Below are 15,870 nucleotides of genomic sequence, written 5' to 3' on the forward strand. Positions count from 1 at the left end.
ACCCCCAGTGAGTTAGGGCACCCCAGGGTCACCAGCCCTGGGGCACATAGCAACTCGTGCTTCCAAACTACTCAACCTCATTACCTCTATTCGGCGGTTGCCTGGTCACCTACAGATGGTACCTTTAAACCAAATGTGTACACCAGAGCAATGACCGTTGTTGTTCCCTGCCCTCACCTCGGCGTTCTGTCATCCCCCAATGATGGCGGCTCTACCACCGGCGGAGATGATCACGAACCCCAGCTCGATCAGGTACTACACTTGATCTTAGCCTACATAATTAACAGGGGTAGACAGTACTATCTGTACCTACATAATTTATAGGGGGAGACAGTACTATCTGTACCTACATCATTTACGGGGAGAGACCAGAAAATAGTACTATCTGTACCTGGATCATTTAAAGGGAGAGACAGGGAGGCAGTACTATCTGTGCCTATATTTAGTACAGGGAGAGACAGGGAGGCCGTACTATCTGTGCTAACATCATTTACAGGGAGGGATAGCATACAAAACTATCTGTGCCTACATCTATTACAGGGGAAGCCAGGGAGCCAGTACTATCTGTGCCTACAATATTTACATGTACAGACACGGAGGCAATACTGTCTGTACTTACATAATTTACAGGGAGACAGGGAGGCAGATCTGGAACTCTGTATCGGAATAATATAGTGGACACTATAAAGCTCAGAGAAATTAACCTAAATATCACAAAACTTGCAGATACCATGCACACTCCTCAGCATCCTAGCTCCTACTGCGACAAAGCAAAGAAGCTCCTCTATCAAATAACCCAGGTGAAGTGGTCAGAAAAAGAAGGGGTTTACAGCCCAGGCTGCTTCCCCTTCATAGGCTCCCCATTCCCTGTATGTTTGGCCCCTTTTCTTTTTTTTTTGCTTCTTTCTCAGTTCCCCTTGGGGCTCTTCTTCAGTAATTCTGGACTGTAATTTCTTACTGTCAGGGGTTCTCTACTGGTTCATTTATTGAAGTAAAGCGTTGGCTGGCAGCCCCGTTGACGATTATAGGAGGTTTTTGCATTATGTGCAATTTTCAATATTTTATTGTGTAATAGTCCTATAACACAATGTATTCCCTTGGGCTGCCACTGCCGGGATATTGCACATCCCCCCCCCCCCTTCCCTGTGGTCCTGATTAATGAACTGACAACCATAGCCCCGGAAGGTACAACCTCTTAACCTACATAACGTCCATTAAAGACTCGCTGCCAGCATCAGCCAAGGACTCAATAAGGGACATGGTATAACTTTCTACTGAGCCGTAAAATATGTGATAATCCAGATGATGAAATGACTGTGTGATGTTAGCAAGCTGCTCTGTGTAGGACCTATCTATCTATCTATCTATCTATCTATCTATCTATCTATCTATCTATCTATCTATCTATCTATCTATCTATCTATCTATCTATCTATCTGTCTGTCTGTCTGTCTGTCTGTCTGTCTGTCTGTCTGTCTGTCTGTCTGTCTGTCTGTCTATCTATCTATCTATCTATCTATCTATCTATCTATCTATCTATCTATCTATCTTTTTTATGTCTTATGCAAGAGTTTAACACCCCCCTCTTCCCCTGACTTCATACTTGTATTCCTCCTCCCGTCCTATATGCTCCAGTGCACCGACCAGACTACAGTGATGGCTTTTCATACTGATGTCTACTGGCTGCATTGTCCAATGACATCACATTCCTTTGGATGAAGCGTCACCCTGGTGACCATCACTTTGACTTTGTCATTACACCGGAGTGCCAATATTATAGTTGCCAATATTATGTTTGCAGGGCCTTTTTAACGTTGACAGGGCGTGTTTTATGGGAGTGTTGCATGTTATGGGGTGGGGTTTGCCAGAATATCCCTTTTTTTTTTTTTTTAAATTTAATATTCCCTGTATACTGTCCTTAGGACCTTACAGTGAGGACATTACAACAGTGATCTCAGGCATAATTTGCCATTAAAGGGGCAAATTCAGGACTGTTGGCAAGTATATGCCTCACACTGGCCCTGGGGCAGGATCTGCGGGTAGACAGTCCCCCTCTACAGACTGGGACAATGTTCAATTATTTTTTTTCCAATGTAAAAGTGCAATAACTGTAATATTCATAATCTTGGTATTATATAAAATTATTTGTATAACTTTAAAGGAAATCAGAAGTGAAAAGATTAATACCCATTATTTTTAACTATATGATTAACTATAAGAACCAATTATAATGTTATTTGCACTTTTTCCAGATGAAACTGGGACATTTTGCTAAATCAGCATTTGAAACCGATTATTATTTTGCTTGGGCTACGTCTGTGCAGCCAATTAACTCAAATCTGTCATATATAATAGAATACATATATGAGTTCTTAGAACTACAGCTGAATGGGAATTATACATTAGTTCTGTGATTATATAGTCCAGTGAATGACGACTTCTGGCTTCTCATTCTTGATAGATCACGGTACATTTTAATAATCTAAGCCACTGTTTCTTTATTTGGGTAATGTTAACAGCACAAGGAGATGAATGTACTGATTTTGCTGGAGGAAGTGACCTGTCCACGTATGAGATTATGTAACTGAGCTGCAAATGACAGGGGCAGTGTCATGATGAGGATGACCCCCCAGCCAGTGACTTAAAACATTATGGGACAAGTTCTTAAAGAGGTAGATCTTCTGTTTTACCAAGAAATAAAGAATTACGAGCATTGAATATGCCCCATGTTTGAAGAATAGGTTGTTGTGATATTGCATATTGATGTTGATTTAGGTCTTTGACAGTGGATCTTTAGACATCTGCACCATGCATTAATACCTGATTGACACTACATGGTTGCTTCTAGTTATTATGGGTTGGGCATTAATTTACAACATAACCACCTATACAGTAGGTTGCGCTAGAGAGATAAATGTCTTCCTTTTGAAGCTCCGGGAAGGTAATGCTTCTTGCGGAGAGCCAGCTGGTGTAGGGAGTCATACAGGCAATGCTCTCTGGGAAAAGTATGCAAATTAGCTCTCCTCTAGAAGAAAGAAAACTGTCTCTCTAACCGCACTATAGGTAGCTACGCTTTAAGTCAATGTCCAACTCATTAAAAAGCCTTGAAACATGACTGGGAATATCAGCCAAACATGAGACAGTCATCAGGAGACCACTGTTTCAGGTGGCACAAGAGAGACAGTTTTCTTCCTTCTGGAGGAGAGCTATTTTGCATACTTTTTCCCAGGTAGCTTTGCACTTAAGACACCCTACAAGATGTATCTCCACAAGAAGAATCAGTACTTTTCAAGATGCTATACAGATCATAGAAAGCAACACAGTGGATGAACTCCTAATAAGACATGGTTTTAAGTCTTACCACATACACAGGTAGCACTCCAAATGTAGATCCTTCATTCACCCATGAAAAGTAGCATAATTTCTCAGGAGCCTTTCGAGTTGAAGCGTTTCATGGGTGAATGAACAGATCTCCATTTGCTGTCTGTGCTTTCTACCTTTTCTATATCACGTTTTTCCATCGTTTTAAGAATTCTTTAAGATGTACAGTCATAATTGCAGACATAAAACTTCAGTGAGCATATTAGTGAAGTCACCATCTCTATAGGATGTCATCTCCAGGACGTGTACGAGGAAAGATGGCCAAGGTAAAGAGTTGCCAATTAGTTGTCCATGTAAGCCATTTCTAGACTGAGGGTCAGATTTTCTTTAAAGGGTTCTCCTTTAATGGTTTTGCTTCTGAGCTCCACCTGTAGGCCTCAACTCTTTAGGAAAATCTATACCTTGCCACTTCATTCGCTATTTAGGTTTGGCAGTAAGTCTTTTAAGGACGTATACAGTGACAACCATAATGGTTTTCTTCTCGTCAAAATGGCAATAGTGGAGATATCCTTTAAATATTTTCCATTTATTTCAACTCATTTTGTTTGCCTTTTTTTGAAGACTTGTTCTCTATTATGTGAAACATCACTGCCCTACATAATAGAGAACACTAAAAGCAACACATTCTGTAAAATCAGCTAATTGGAGATAAAATTAACAAAGTCCTCATTACCACCCCTGCTGTGATCACAGGAACAGACGACGATTCTGAGAAAACTTCACTCAATTGTTTTTTTTCCCTATTATTAATAGAACAAGAATATTTTTTTGGGGCTTTGAAGACCTTGATCTAGGAGCTCGTACATTCTCAGTTAATTACACAATGCTAAATCCCGATGTATCGAAGACGACAAAAAAGTTTCATTCAAAATATTCTAAATGCAAAATAGTTTCCTGTTATTAGTAAATGTTCAGTACCATTCACATTAGTTAAAAAATAATCTCATGTAAACAGGTCTTCAATAACTAGTAGTCCGGATGATCCTCTTTGGTTTTATGGTGGAGATTTGTTTGCTTCACACCCGTGGGCATTTACTCAACTGGTCCAAAAATTTTCATGTTCAAAGAGTCAAGGGCAATCTATGTGCCCTCTTATGGTGCCATCTCCATAATACGGCAACCAATGGAACATGCCTCCGTATAAAATCAACTTGGTGCCATATTGTACGGACCCATTAACGGACAATGCACAAAGTATTATACAAACACCCATATTACATATACTTTGCTCCAGAAACTAGATTGTCAGGGGAAATATAAGAAACTTTTGGGGTTTTGCTGCATTTCTCTGATGGAATTTACATGTTAGGCTTTGTTCACATTAAAGTCATGGCTTCCGTTTTATATATCATTGGCTTACAATGGGTTCTTCTGATTTTCTGTAGCAGTTCTGGTATTTTTGACAGCAAGAATAGTGCTGCAGATCAGAAAGACTTACGGAACCCTAATGCCGGGTTCCCACGTGTCGGATGCGCTGCGTAAAAATAACGCAGCATATCCGACCTGGAACCCGCAGTACATTCTGTTAAAAAAATCGCACCACATTGTGGTGCGGTTTTTCAAATGGAATTTCCGCAGCGGAAAAAAACAAAACATCATACTTACCCCCTCCCTCTTTTCTGCACGTAGTCCTGCCTCCTACGATGACGTTGCAGGCCATATGATGCTGCGGCCTGTGATTGGCTGCAGCAGTCACATGGGATGAAACATCATCCCAGGAGGCCAGACTGCAGGAAGAAGGAGGGCGTTCTGGGTAAGTATGATTTTTTTTTTTTTCAGAGTTGCTGTGATTACGCAACACTTGGCTTTCTGCATCCCCATTGTATTCAATGGGCAAAACCCGCAAAAGAAAATCAACAAAAACGCAGCATAAATTGGCATGCTGCAGAATTAAATTCCGCACCGCAGGTCAATTTATTAACGTTTACACTGCGGGGTTTTTTCCCGCAGCGTGGGCATGAGATTTTCGAAATCTCTTCCACTTTACTGCTACTGTAAGTGCTGTGGAATTTCCGCACAGAATTCCGTTGTGCAAATTCTGCAGTGTTTATGCTACGTCGAACCCGGCCTTATAACGCTAATGTGAACAGAGCCTTACAAATGCTGCAGTCCAGTTAGTCCGGTAGGCATTGCCTAAGGTCGGGTTAGCTTCACTGCTTGGATGAATCACTCGTTCAGAAAGCAATTCCCTAATCTACTTTTTTAACAGCATCACTCCCTTCATGATGACATGATAACGCCAAGGACTTTTAAGGCGACGATCAAGAAAATGTATCATAATATCACAGCAAATTTAGTCAAACATCAGCTCTCCAGCACTGACAATTTAAACTGTGCTACATAATATACAAGGGTATACCTACCATAAGGGCAGCCATGTCGTGGCTATGGGGCATTTGGCGAGAGGGGCACAACCCTGGTTGGTGTCATCCCTTTTGCTATTGGGATATATAGTCGAATATGTCTGGAGACGGTTTGACATGACGTATAGTGGCCGACATCTCTTAATGGTTTTAACACTTCTGACCCAATTTTTTTTTTATCCAAAAATAAATAACAGCTCGCCTTGATCGCCGTGTACGCTCCACATAGAACCTCCTCAATATGTTTTCATGCACATGGCGCGGGCATATGCCCCATTGTGAACGACTTAATTATGACATTTTCCACCACTGACCCTTATTCTACATGAGCCCCCACAGTGCATAAGTAAGATTCCCGCCACTTAGTGATTTCTCTTCTTATGTAAATACCCTTTTAACAAGCAGCGTGGACTATAATCACTCGTATTTCGCAGTGCCAAATACCTTTTCACAACACGTCCCCGTAGGCTTTGGGCAGTGTATTGTTTGTAATATTGATTTACTTGGCAGCAACATTCGCAATGTCTGTTCTGCTGGGAAGAAAAAATCCTGACATTGTGCCAGCTCAAATACCAAATGACCCATTTACAAGGAGCCGCAAATGGTCAAAGCTGATGTTTTGCAACTCGCAGTAATTGATTGTTCCACACCTGATCTGCTCCCATTTCTTCCCATACGCTGTGATATTCAGTGTTATATTTCACCCTATTAATGCCGCTAGTTTAGCATTTTTCTTCATTATATTACATCATACCGCATTGCACAGAGTGCTCACCTCTTCCATAATGACTGAATAAACACGGGGTCACATGGTATAAAAAACATCATTTTTGAAATTGTGTGCTGCATATTACTCAACATCTTTTGAACCCCCCAAAAAACTCTTTACACCATGATAAATCCATGGCCACCATATCTGGGTCTTATACAGACCAATGGTCAGGACCCCTAAACTCCCTATTATGTTCTTTAACCCCCACCTTGTACCCTATTGTCTACATTTTTGGGCACCAGAGGAGGCTATTATGCTTCTCCTCAAGCAGAGTGAGCCATTGAGATGAAGGGGAATATCATGATCTGTATGAGCCTCAAAGGGCCATGGGAAATATTTAGTGGGCTCATTTGGGAGTGTAACAGGAAGGGCACCATGTTGGGATCCAGGTTTGCACATCACTGGCTATTAAAGGGGCTTTCCGGTCGATGTAGGAGGGATGCAAAAAAAAGAGCCATTACTTACCTCACAGATCCTAGTCGTTCCAGCGCCGCCACTCCACTCCTCCCCGCTGCTGTTTATTGACATAGCTGCAGCGATGACGTGCCCGTATACCTATGTGATCGCTGCACCCAAGCACTGGCCTCAGTGATCCTGTAACATATACCTACTGAGACCAATGATTGGCTGTAGCGATCATGTGGGTATACAAGCACATCATCGCTGCAGCTATGTCAATGCACAGTGGTGGGGAGGAACAGAAGCGGCTGCACTGGAACAATTGGGATCCGTGATGTGAGAAATGGCCCTTTTTTGTTGTTTTTTTGCATCCCTCCCACCGTAGCCAATTTTTTTAAAATAACTTGGAAAACCCCTTTGAATAAAGCTTTTTATTTTATAAGTGAAACTTTGTAGCGCCCATCCTGCAACTGGTGTGTGTGTTTGTGGAAGGCAGGTAAGGGAGTATGGCCTCCTGGGCCCCATGTGGACTGCTCTGATGGGGGCCCTGGATAAAACTGTATCAACGATAGGGACTTCTAAGTCACATGTGTTTTCAGAGATCAATAAAAAAAATTGTGATTTGCTCTGCTGAAAATAAACTGCCAAATAAATATTGTGGTCGTTTGCATCATTTTCCACTACCCAAAAATGACGTTTTACAGAACGACATAATAATACAGTACAAAAAGTATTAATTTCGTGTGTGGTAAAATGCTCAGATCATGAAGACAGTGGAGGGATTGCAGGCGGATGCTGTGCAGATAGGAGCAAATGGACAAAAATTAGTTTCACCAACTGGCAAATTTGATATGAAATATGGATCTGTATGAAAGCATTTCAGCCCCCACTGGGTAGGCATGAGAAGCAGAAGCCTTGGTGCAAATAAGAATTTATTGTAGCCCGCTGCTCTGTCTAATACATTCGCAATAACCACTTGCATAGGGGCCACGTGATGACTGTTGGCAGTTCCAATGAACAAAACAGACTGGGGGAAATTCTTTATGCTCATTACAGTGCTGAACAATTCTTTTCAACTCTTTCAAGTAGAAAAATTTATTCTGAAGAATTTCAATAACCACTAGAGGGAGTGTATAGAGTGGGGACACTTGACAGGTCTTTTGTGCTGCGGGAGACTAGATAGGCAGGATTACACCACTGGTGAAAATAGGGAAAAGTGTATACACATACATAAGACTGCTGCTTACTCACCGTGGGGTTGCAGACTGAATAAAACTATGAGATGCTTTTACGTTTTATTAGTCCCATTAATTGCAGCTGCCAAAAAGCATGCACCTCGTGTGTCAGTGTCTATACAGACAATGCAGTAAGGAAGTATGTGTCTCCAATACAGCAGCCCTGAGCTAAGGTTTTAAGGGGTTGCTACTGAACAACTGATGACCTAGACACCAGATAGGTCATCAGTATATCATTGGTGCAGGTCCGAAACCCGGACCCTGCACTGTTAGTCTGCTCCAGCTGCCTCCGGGCACCGGATGTTACGGCCCATTATGCGATGTACGGAGCCAGAAGCAGTTGACTTCGTACATAGCAAAGCGGCCGTGCTGCCGAACTGCAGCTCTGCTCCTATTCACTTGAATAGGAGCAGTACTGCAGCTCAACCGCTATTCAGTGGCCGGAGCTAACTGCTTTCGACTTGTGCGTCCGGTGCTCGTAGGCAGCCTTAGCGGCTTAATGGTGCAGGATCTTGGTGTCGGATCCCACAGATAATGTTCTGATGACCTATCTGGTGGATAGGTCATCGGTTGTCCAGTAGTGTACAACACCATTAAGAAAGCAAAACAGTTGAGGGTTTGGGACCCATCAGTCAGAGACCCGCTGATTAGAAGAAATACCCATCATTTTGCATAAAGAAGTTATGATGGGGCCAAGTGCTCAATTTCGAATTAGCTTGGGCAAGGCTGTTTCTTGGCAAATTGCATCCGGTCTCCTGCCAGCTCGAATGGGAGAATGCCACCCACGTACTTATGGAGGTTTAGACTCAAAGTGGCGATTTGTGGTGACAGCCGTCTAATTAGACATCTTCTGATACATCATAATAACATATAAGAACAGGTAATACACAGGCTAGAGAGAAGGAAGGGGCAGAGAAAGTATCTTCACAGGGAACATCCACTGAGCCCTCAACTTGCAGATTCACAAGCAGACATATTAGAGAAAGTTGGTTTTGAAAATACAAGAAACAATGTAGAAATCAACCAAACACATTGAACAACTTGAACCTCTCCTGGTACATAGGTACATATACAAAAAAATTATCTTCTTTTGATAAAGGTGCACGTATCCTTTAAAAGAAGCATGTTTGTACAGGTTCAGCTCACAAAAAAAGGGATGATACAACTGTAAATGAATCCCCTCAGATATAATCGAGAAGCCAAAATTTTGCTTCTACCGATAAATTCCATGTTTCCTTCACTTAAGTGCATAATGTTTGTTTTCTTTTCTTTTTTAGAATGTCACAGTAGGGTAAAACCTATGATTGAGCTAAAGTGTGTCTGATAACATGTTGTTTTCCTACCACCAGTGTCTTTCTTTCAATGCCATAATGGAAGAACTTGGAATATCGTTAAAACATCCAAAAAGGCTAAAAAAGAAGTCAAAGATCAAGGGGAAATCGTCATTCACCAGTATGCTCACATGTCACCAGAGGCGGATAATCAGAAAAGAGACAATGGCGTAGACATTGAACGTCACTTTTAAGAAATGGCTGGGACTGAACCGAGGTTATTTTTTAAAGAATTCTGTCTCCTTTTTTTAAATCCTTTACATGATTTTTATAATAACATCTGGGATCTACTCAACATGGAGAATGTGGAATCTAACAAAGGGCTGCTGATTGGCCCACTACACATGAGACACAAAAAAGAAGTGTACGATGCATCTCCTGCCTATTCCATCACCCCATGTACAAATGACCTTTGTGCTTTCTAAATAAAACACATTTGGGTTTTTTCAGTTTTCTGTCTGTAATTTGCCTTGGAACATTAAGCATCAAGTTTTACATTTCGAGTCTTTGAATTACAAGAAACACAATGAGCTGTGATACTGTATATGGACTACATACTTACTAGCATTTGAATCCCAAGTCATGGGATATTTGTAAGCCCCAGTCCCATTCTACCCAAATTGCCAGAAATGCCCTTTTTGTTAAAAAATGTTTTATAAACCATGCCCCGTTTGCAGTCCACTTCACAGGACAGTCCAGTGAAAAACAGTCCTGTTGGCATTTAAGGGACCATTTTCCTCAAAAAAAAAAAATGACTGGTGAAAGTCCTCAAGTTGTCCTCTTCTGTCAAGTTGTTAAAAATTCTGGGCACCCTTTTGTAAACTATAGGTAAAGAATATTTCCACCTAAAAAATGAAAAAAAAAAATTACTACTAAATACAAGTCGTTGAGTCGTCTAATCTTTTATGTTATTAATGTTCTTTTCAGCCGTTTCTTAGTTATATCTGTTGCTGACCAATCGGGATTATAACCAATATGGCCTCCATTACAGATGCAATGCCTAGTTATTCTGTAAAACTTGACCTTACAGGACTTGGTAGAACTTGGTGACAACTCAGTGGAAGTTGTAATGTCAGCCATATTGGTTGTCACCCAGACATAATTAAAAATTGGCTGAATAGAATTTTAAAGGGGTTGTACCACAACAACAACTTATCACCTATCCGCAGGATAGGTGATATGTGTTTGATCGCTGGGGTCCCACCGATCAAGAGAATGGGGGTCCCAAATCCCGTTATGAACGGAGCGGCAGCGGATTCATACTCTACGGGACTGCTGGAGATAGCAATTAAACACCCCAGCAATTAAACACTTATGACCTATCCTATGGATAGGTGATAAGTTGTTGTGGTGGAACAACCCCTTTAAGTTCAAAGAAGAAGTTCGCTCAAGGTGAAAATACATATTGAAATTCATCTTGTCCTAAAATTTGTGCATGTGTTAGGGTATGTTGGTAAAAATGACATCAAAAATTGTGTGTGAAGATATCCCTAGTTGTATAATTATGGTCGTGACCATATACACTCACAGGTCATATCTACATGTGTACATACTAAAGAGGCAGAATATGTGGCTGCTATGGGGCACTTAGAGAAAGGAAGAACAGTCCTGGTTCTCTTCTCTCTCTGGATGATCCACATTGTCCACAAACAAGGGGCTAAAGGATTGACCCAAGGGTCAGGGCGATAGAAGGGAAAGGGAGTGGAGGAGAAAAACGTTGGTCCTACACGGCAAAATCCCACACCATAATAGGGGGGTTTGAACTCTGCAATAAGGTCTATCTGTGTACACCGGTATATAGGTATATGTGTTTTCTTATACTTAAAAAATTTTTTAAAGGAATGGAAACCATAGTTTCATTGTACCAGCTATTTTTTTCACTCCATTGAGGGTCATTGGAGGTACAGATCATGTCTTCACTACTTCTAGATTCCTGTATCTGTGGGATCCGCACTCCTTGGCGCAATGATCAGCCAGTATAGACAGTAGTGAGTTTTTTTGGTTGCAATATACACTGTATGGCCAAAAGTATGTGGACACACCACCTAATTATTGAGTTCAAGTGTTTCAGCTGCACCAATTGCAAACAGGAGCAGAAAATCAAACACACAGCCATAAAATCTCCACAGACGTTGCTAGTAATATGGGTCGTACTGAAGAGCTTAGTGACTTTAAACTTGCCACTGCCATATTGTAGGATGCCACCTTTACCACAGGTCAGTTTGTGAAAACTCTGATCTGCTAGACCTGTCCCGGTCACCTATAGGTGCTATTATCGTGAAGTGGAAGAGTCTAGGTGTAGTAACAGCTCAGCCAGAAAGTGGTAGACTCCACATTCTTACAGAGTAGGGCCGCAGAGTACTCCAGCTCATGGCATGTACAATCGCCTATCCTCTGTAGTATCGTTCACTACAAAGCTCCACACTGCCTTTGGAAGTGACATCAACAACAAAACTGTGTGTCCCCAGTTTTATGAAATGGGTTTCCATGACACATAAGCATAAGCTGTCCATAGACAATGCCAAGCTTCGGTTGGAATCTGATGGAGGAATCTGGGTTTGGAGGATGCCAGGAGAACGCTACCTATAGTAGTTCATAGTGCCACTGTAAAATGTGGTGGAGGAAGGATAAAGGTCTGGGGCTGTTTGTCAGGGTTTGTTCCCCTTATTTCCAGTAAAGGGCAAAGTTAATACTGAAGCATATAAAGACAATTGTAGCTTACAAGTTTGGGTTTCAGCCCTTTCCTGTTCCAGTATGACCGTGCACACAGCGAGCTCCATAAAGACATGGAGTGAGGAGTCTGGTGTGGAGGAACTCGAGTGGCTGCACAGAGCCCAGACCTTAACCCCAACCAATACCATTGGGATGAATTGGAATGGCGATTGTGAGCCAGACCTTCTCCCCAACATCAGTGTCTGACCCACAAATTATCTTTTGGTTGAATAGGTACAAATTCCCACAGACACTCCAAAATCTAGTAAAAAGCCTTCACAGAAGAATGGGGGCTGTTATAACCGCAAAAGCTGGCTTAACTTCATTTTAACCCCCATGGATTTGGAATGGGATGTTTGACAACCTCATCTATCCAAAAACCTCATATAGGTCCACATACTTTTGGCCATATAATGTATTTCATGAAATATTTACATCTAAAACAGGGAGAATAGAAGGTAATATAATAGAGAGTGCTACATTACATTCAAAATGGCAATGAAGTCAAGTCATACAGAAACACTTCCGATAATAGTCAACCTTTAGGACATTTGTTCGTCTGCTCAACAATTCTAAGAAGACATTACAGATTTCTCTTATTTCTTTAAAGTTATGAAACTTTATATCGTCATGTCAATTCTCCATGGTAGGAATTTATGAACAGAAAATAAATAATTACAAAGTGGACACAGCTAAATAGTGATCTGTCCAGATGTGTGGTCACTGTGTGAATAGGCAATCATCCAGCACACTCATTACCGGATACAAACTGGATCGGGAACACAGATAAATGGGCCTGGTAGGAAAGAAACAAATAGAATAGAACAATACATACAGTCATCTATACAATAGAGCTAATGGCTCAAAGTCAGATGCCAAGAAATTCATTATTCAGGAATATAATTCAGTTACCAGTGGGTGTAAATATAAAAAAGTCTAAAAATAAATGATACATTAAATAGTTCAATTCCATGAAATGTAAAAATGAGGAAGTCCTATATTCTTTTTACGTGTATTTCTAATTTCTGAGGACCAGGATCTTATATTTATTTTGGCCTATGAAAACCTTTTGCATGATGAGTTTTGGACCAACTTTATGCTTGCTACAAAGTGGACCATGTTTTTTAGAAATCCATTTGAAGCATTTCCATTAACCACTTAAGACCACGCCTGCTATAATTTTTTGGTTGGTGGTCCTGATCCATAAGCCACTAACATTTCTTACAGCACAGGCGTACTGTCTAAGCGATTGGGCAGCTGAGCACCCAGGAGAGACTAAAGAAGTGATTTTCATCGTGGTACCATAGCAGTTCCGCAGCAGTGTCACTGCTTCTATGGGGCCTGGGAGTCACGTTACATCAGTACAAAGAGACTACTGCTGGGACTATCTAAACCCAACCCGACACAGCCATAACGGTCTCAATTATCACTCAATCAAGGAAGATTTCTGGGTCTGCTTCTATGAGAATAACCTAAAAAAAAAATATCCACATGATTGCCTGGACCCAAGGTCTCCCAGCAGAACATTGCCAAGATCATCACACAGTCTCCGCCTGCTTGTCTTCTTCCCATAATGCATCCTGGTGCCATATCTTTCGCAGGTAAGCGACGCACAAGCCCCCGGCCGTCCACATGATGTTAAGAAAACATGATTCATCAGACCAGGCCACCTTCTTCCATTACTCCATGGTCCAGTTCTGATGCTCACGTGACCATTGTAGTCACTTTTGGCAGTGGACAGCGTTCAGTATGGGCACCCCGACCCATCTGCGGGTACGCAGCCCAAAACACAGCAAGCTGCGATGCTCTGTGTGTTCTGACATCTTTCTATCATAGACAGCAGTGACTTTTTCAGCAATTTGTGCTAAAGTAGCTCTTCTGTGGGATCGGACCAGGCGGCCTAGTATTTACTCCCCAGGCACATCAATGAGCCATAATGAGTACAGTTATGTAGCCAAGTTTATCTTGACTCTGATAACTTGCTGCAGTGTGATATCACACAACAAAAGCCATTGAAAAAGTCAAGTAAAATTTTCTTGCCACTGTGTATTTAATGCTTTAAGATCCAAGATAAAGATGGCTACATCTGTATGCCTGTTTTGGCGCTATGCAGCCGCATCTCTTCTTCTCAGTCTCTACACCTTATTAGATAAGAAGGATGGTCCATGGCTACTGGCGCTCGCCGCCAAGTTGGACAGAGAGGGACTAAGGATCTACCGGGTGATTTTTTTGAGCGTCGCGGGCAAAAAACGCTACGAAATACGCTTTCTTTGCCTCCCATTGATGTCAATGGGAGGTCAGAGGCGTAAACAGCCGAAGATAGGGCATGTCCCTTCTTTTTCCTGCGAGACGGTTTTTCCGCTCGCGGGAAAAAAACACCTCCGCCTCCCTTTGAAATCAATGAGAGGCATTTTCTGACGTTTTTTGGTGCGTTTTCTGATGCGGTTTCCGCGTAAAAAAACTTGTCAAAAAAACTCTGTGTGAACTCCCCCGTATGGAGCGTCTTTTTACACTCCGTTTTTTAAAACAGCGGCGTAAAAAGACGCCCCGTATGAACTAAATGCTGTTTTTCCCATTGATTTCAAGGGCAGATGTTTGTAGGCGTTAAGCTTCCGTTTTTATAGGCGTTTTTCGAGGCATAAACACCCTGAAATCTGCCTGAAAACACTGCGGGTGAACATATCCTTATACTTATCTGGTTCCCACTGATCCTTGCAGGTCACCCCAGCAGTGATCACGGCGCCACCTGTACAGGGTACGGGGACAGCCTGCTAGAAAACTCCCTGATTTCCAGATCGGCATGGGCCAGATAAATATAACAATGGGTGTCGGGTGAGCACTTTAAATAGGATTGTTTAGCACTAGTAGGGCTACTTTCTTAATTATTGTGTCATTTATATATTATTATTTTTTTATATATATATATCGATTTTAAACATTTACATATTAGAATTGTTGTTATAATTATTCTTTATGTGTTAAATAAACTATCTTCATACATATCGCTGCCTGGAGCCAGAACTTTTCTACGGGTTACAATACACATAGGGTTAACACAATAGGCCAAAATACACTCAGCTGGAACCATCACGTTTCCAGCCAGCAGACTTTATTAACCTTCCTGAAAGCTGTGGGAGTCTGATTTGTCCCTCTCACTCGCTGCCATTTCATTACCTCGATGCACTTCTGTAACTTTTACTTCCAAATTCTCATTTAAGGCCACACATTACATTAATTCAGTGTTTGTCCCCCATTCTATTTATCATGGCAGCGGATTATTTATTCTCATTATGATATCGTGTTAAAGGGAATTTCCGCGTTGTTCAACTTCAAGATTGCTGTGTGTTTCTTTTAGGTGAAAGAAATCTGGAAAGTAGAGAGCCAAAAACGAGCAAAAATAATTGGAAAATGTTGAAGCCAGCTAAATGCAAGGTCCAAGGGGGTTGTCCAGGCTGGTGGCTGTGTTTTATACTGATGATCTATCTACAGTATAGGTCATTTGTATATGATCGGTTGGGGTCTGACACCTGAACTGATCAGCTGTTTTGGCTGCCTCTGGGCTCCGAAAGCTATTCAGGGGTCGGTGCCGTAAGTAGAAGGCTTATAGCAGCCGTGTTGGGTTACTGCTGCTCTCCTCCTATTCACGTGGATAGAAGCAGAGCTGCAGTACTGATAGC

General features: G+C 41.7%; 1 protein-coding gene across 4 annotated transcripts in view; it reads left to right on the plus strand.

Moving 5' to 3' along the window:
* The window catches only part of GRIK1 (glutamate ionotropic receptor kainate type subunit 1), a 334,933-nt gene extending 325,009 nt beyond the window's left edge, over positions 1–9,924 (plus strand). For 2 of the 4 annotated variants that reach the window (XM_075854552.1, XM_075854554.1), the window contains one exon: positions 9,500–9,585. Coding sequence is in view for 2 of the 4 variants with exons in the window: in XM_075854551.1 (XP_075710666.1) it covers positions 9,500–9,655 (156 nt within the window). In the remaining 2 variants the exon portion in view is untranslated. Of the gene's footprint in view, positions 1–9,499 lie in introns of all 4 variants that reach the window. The other 2 variants (XM_075854551.1, XM_075854553.1) reach the window with 1 other exon arrangement.
* The last annotated feature ends 5,946 nt before the right edge of the window (positions 9,925–15,870 follow it).

This window comes from Rhinoderma darwinii, chromosome 2 (genome assembly GCF_050947455.1).
Source record: "Rhinoderma darwinii isolate aRhiDar2 chromosome 2, aRhiDar2.hap1, whole genome shotgun sequence".
NCBI lineage: Eukaryota > Metazoa > Chordata > Amphibia > Anura > Rhinodermatidae > Rhinoderma > Rhinoderma darwinii.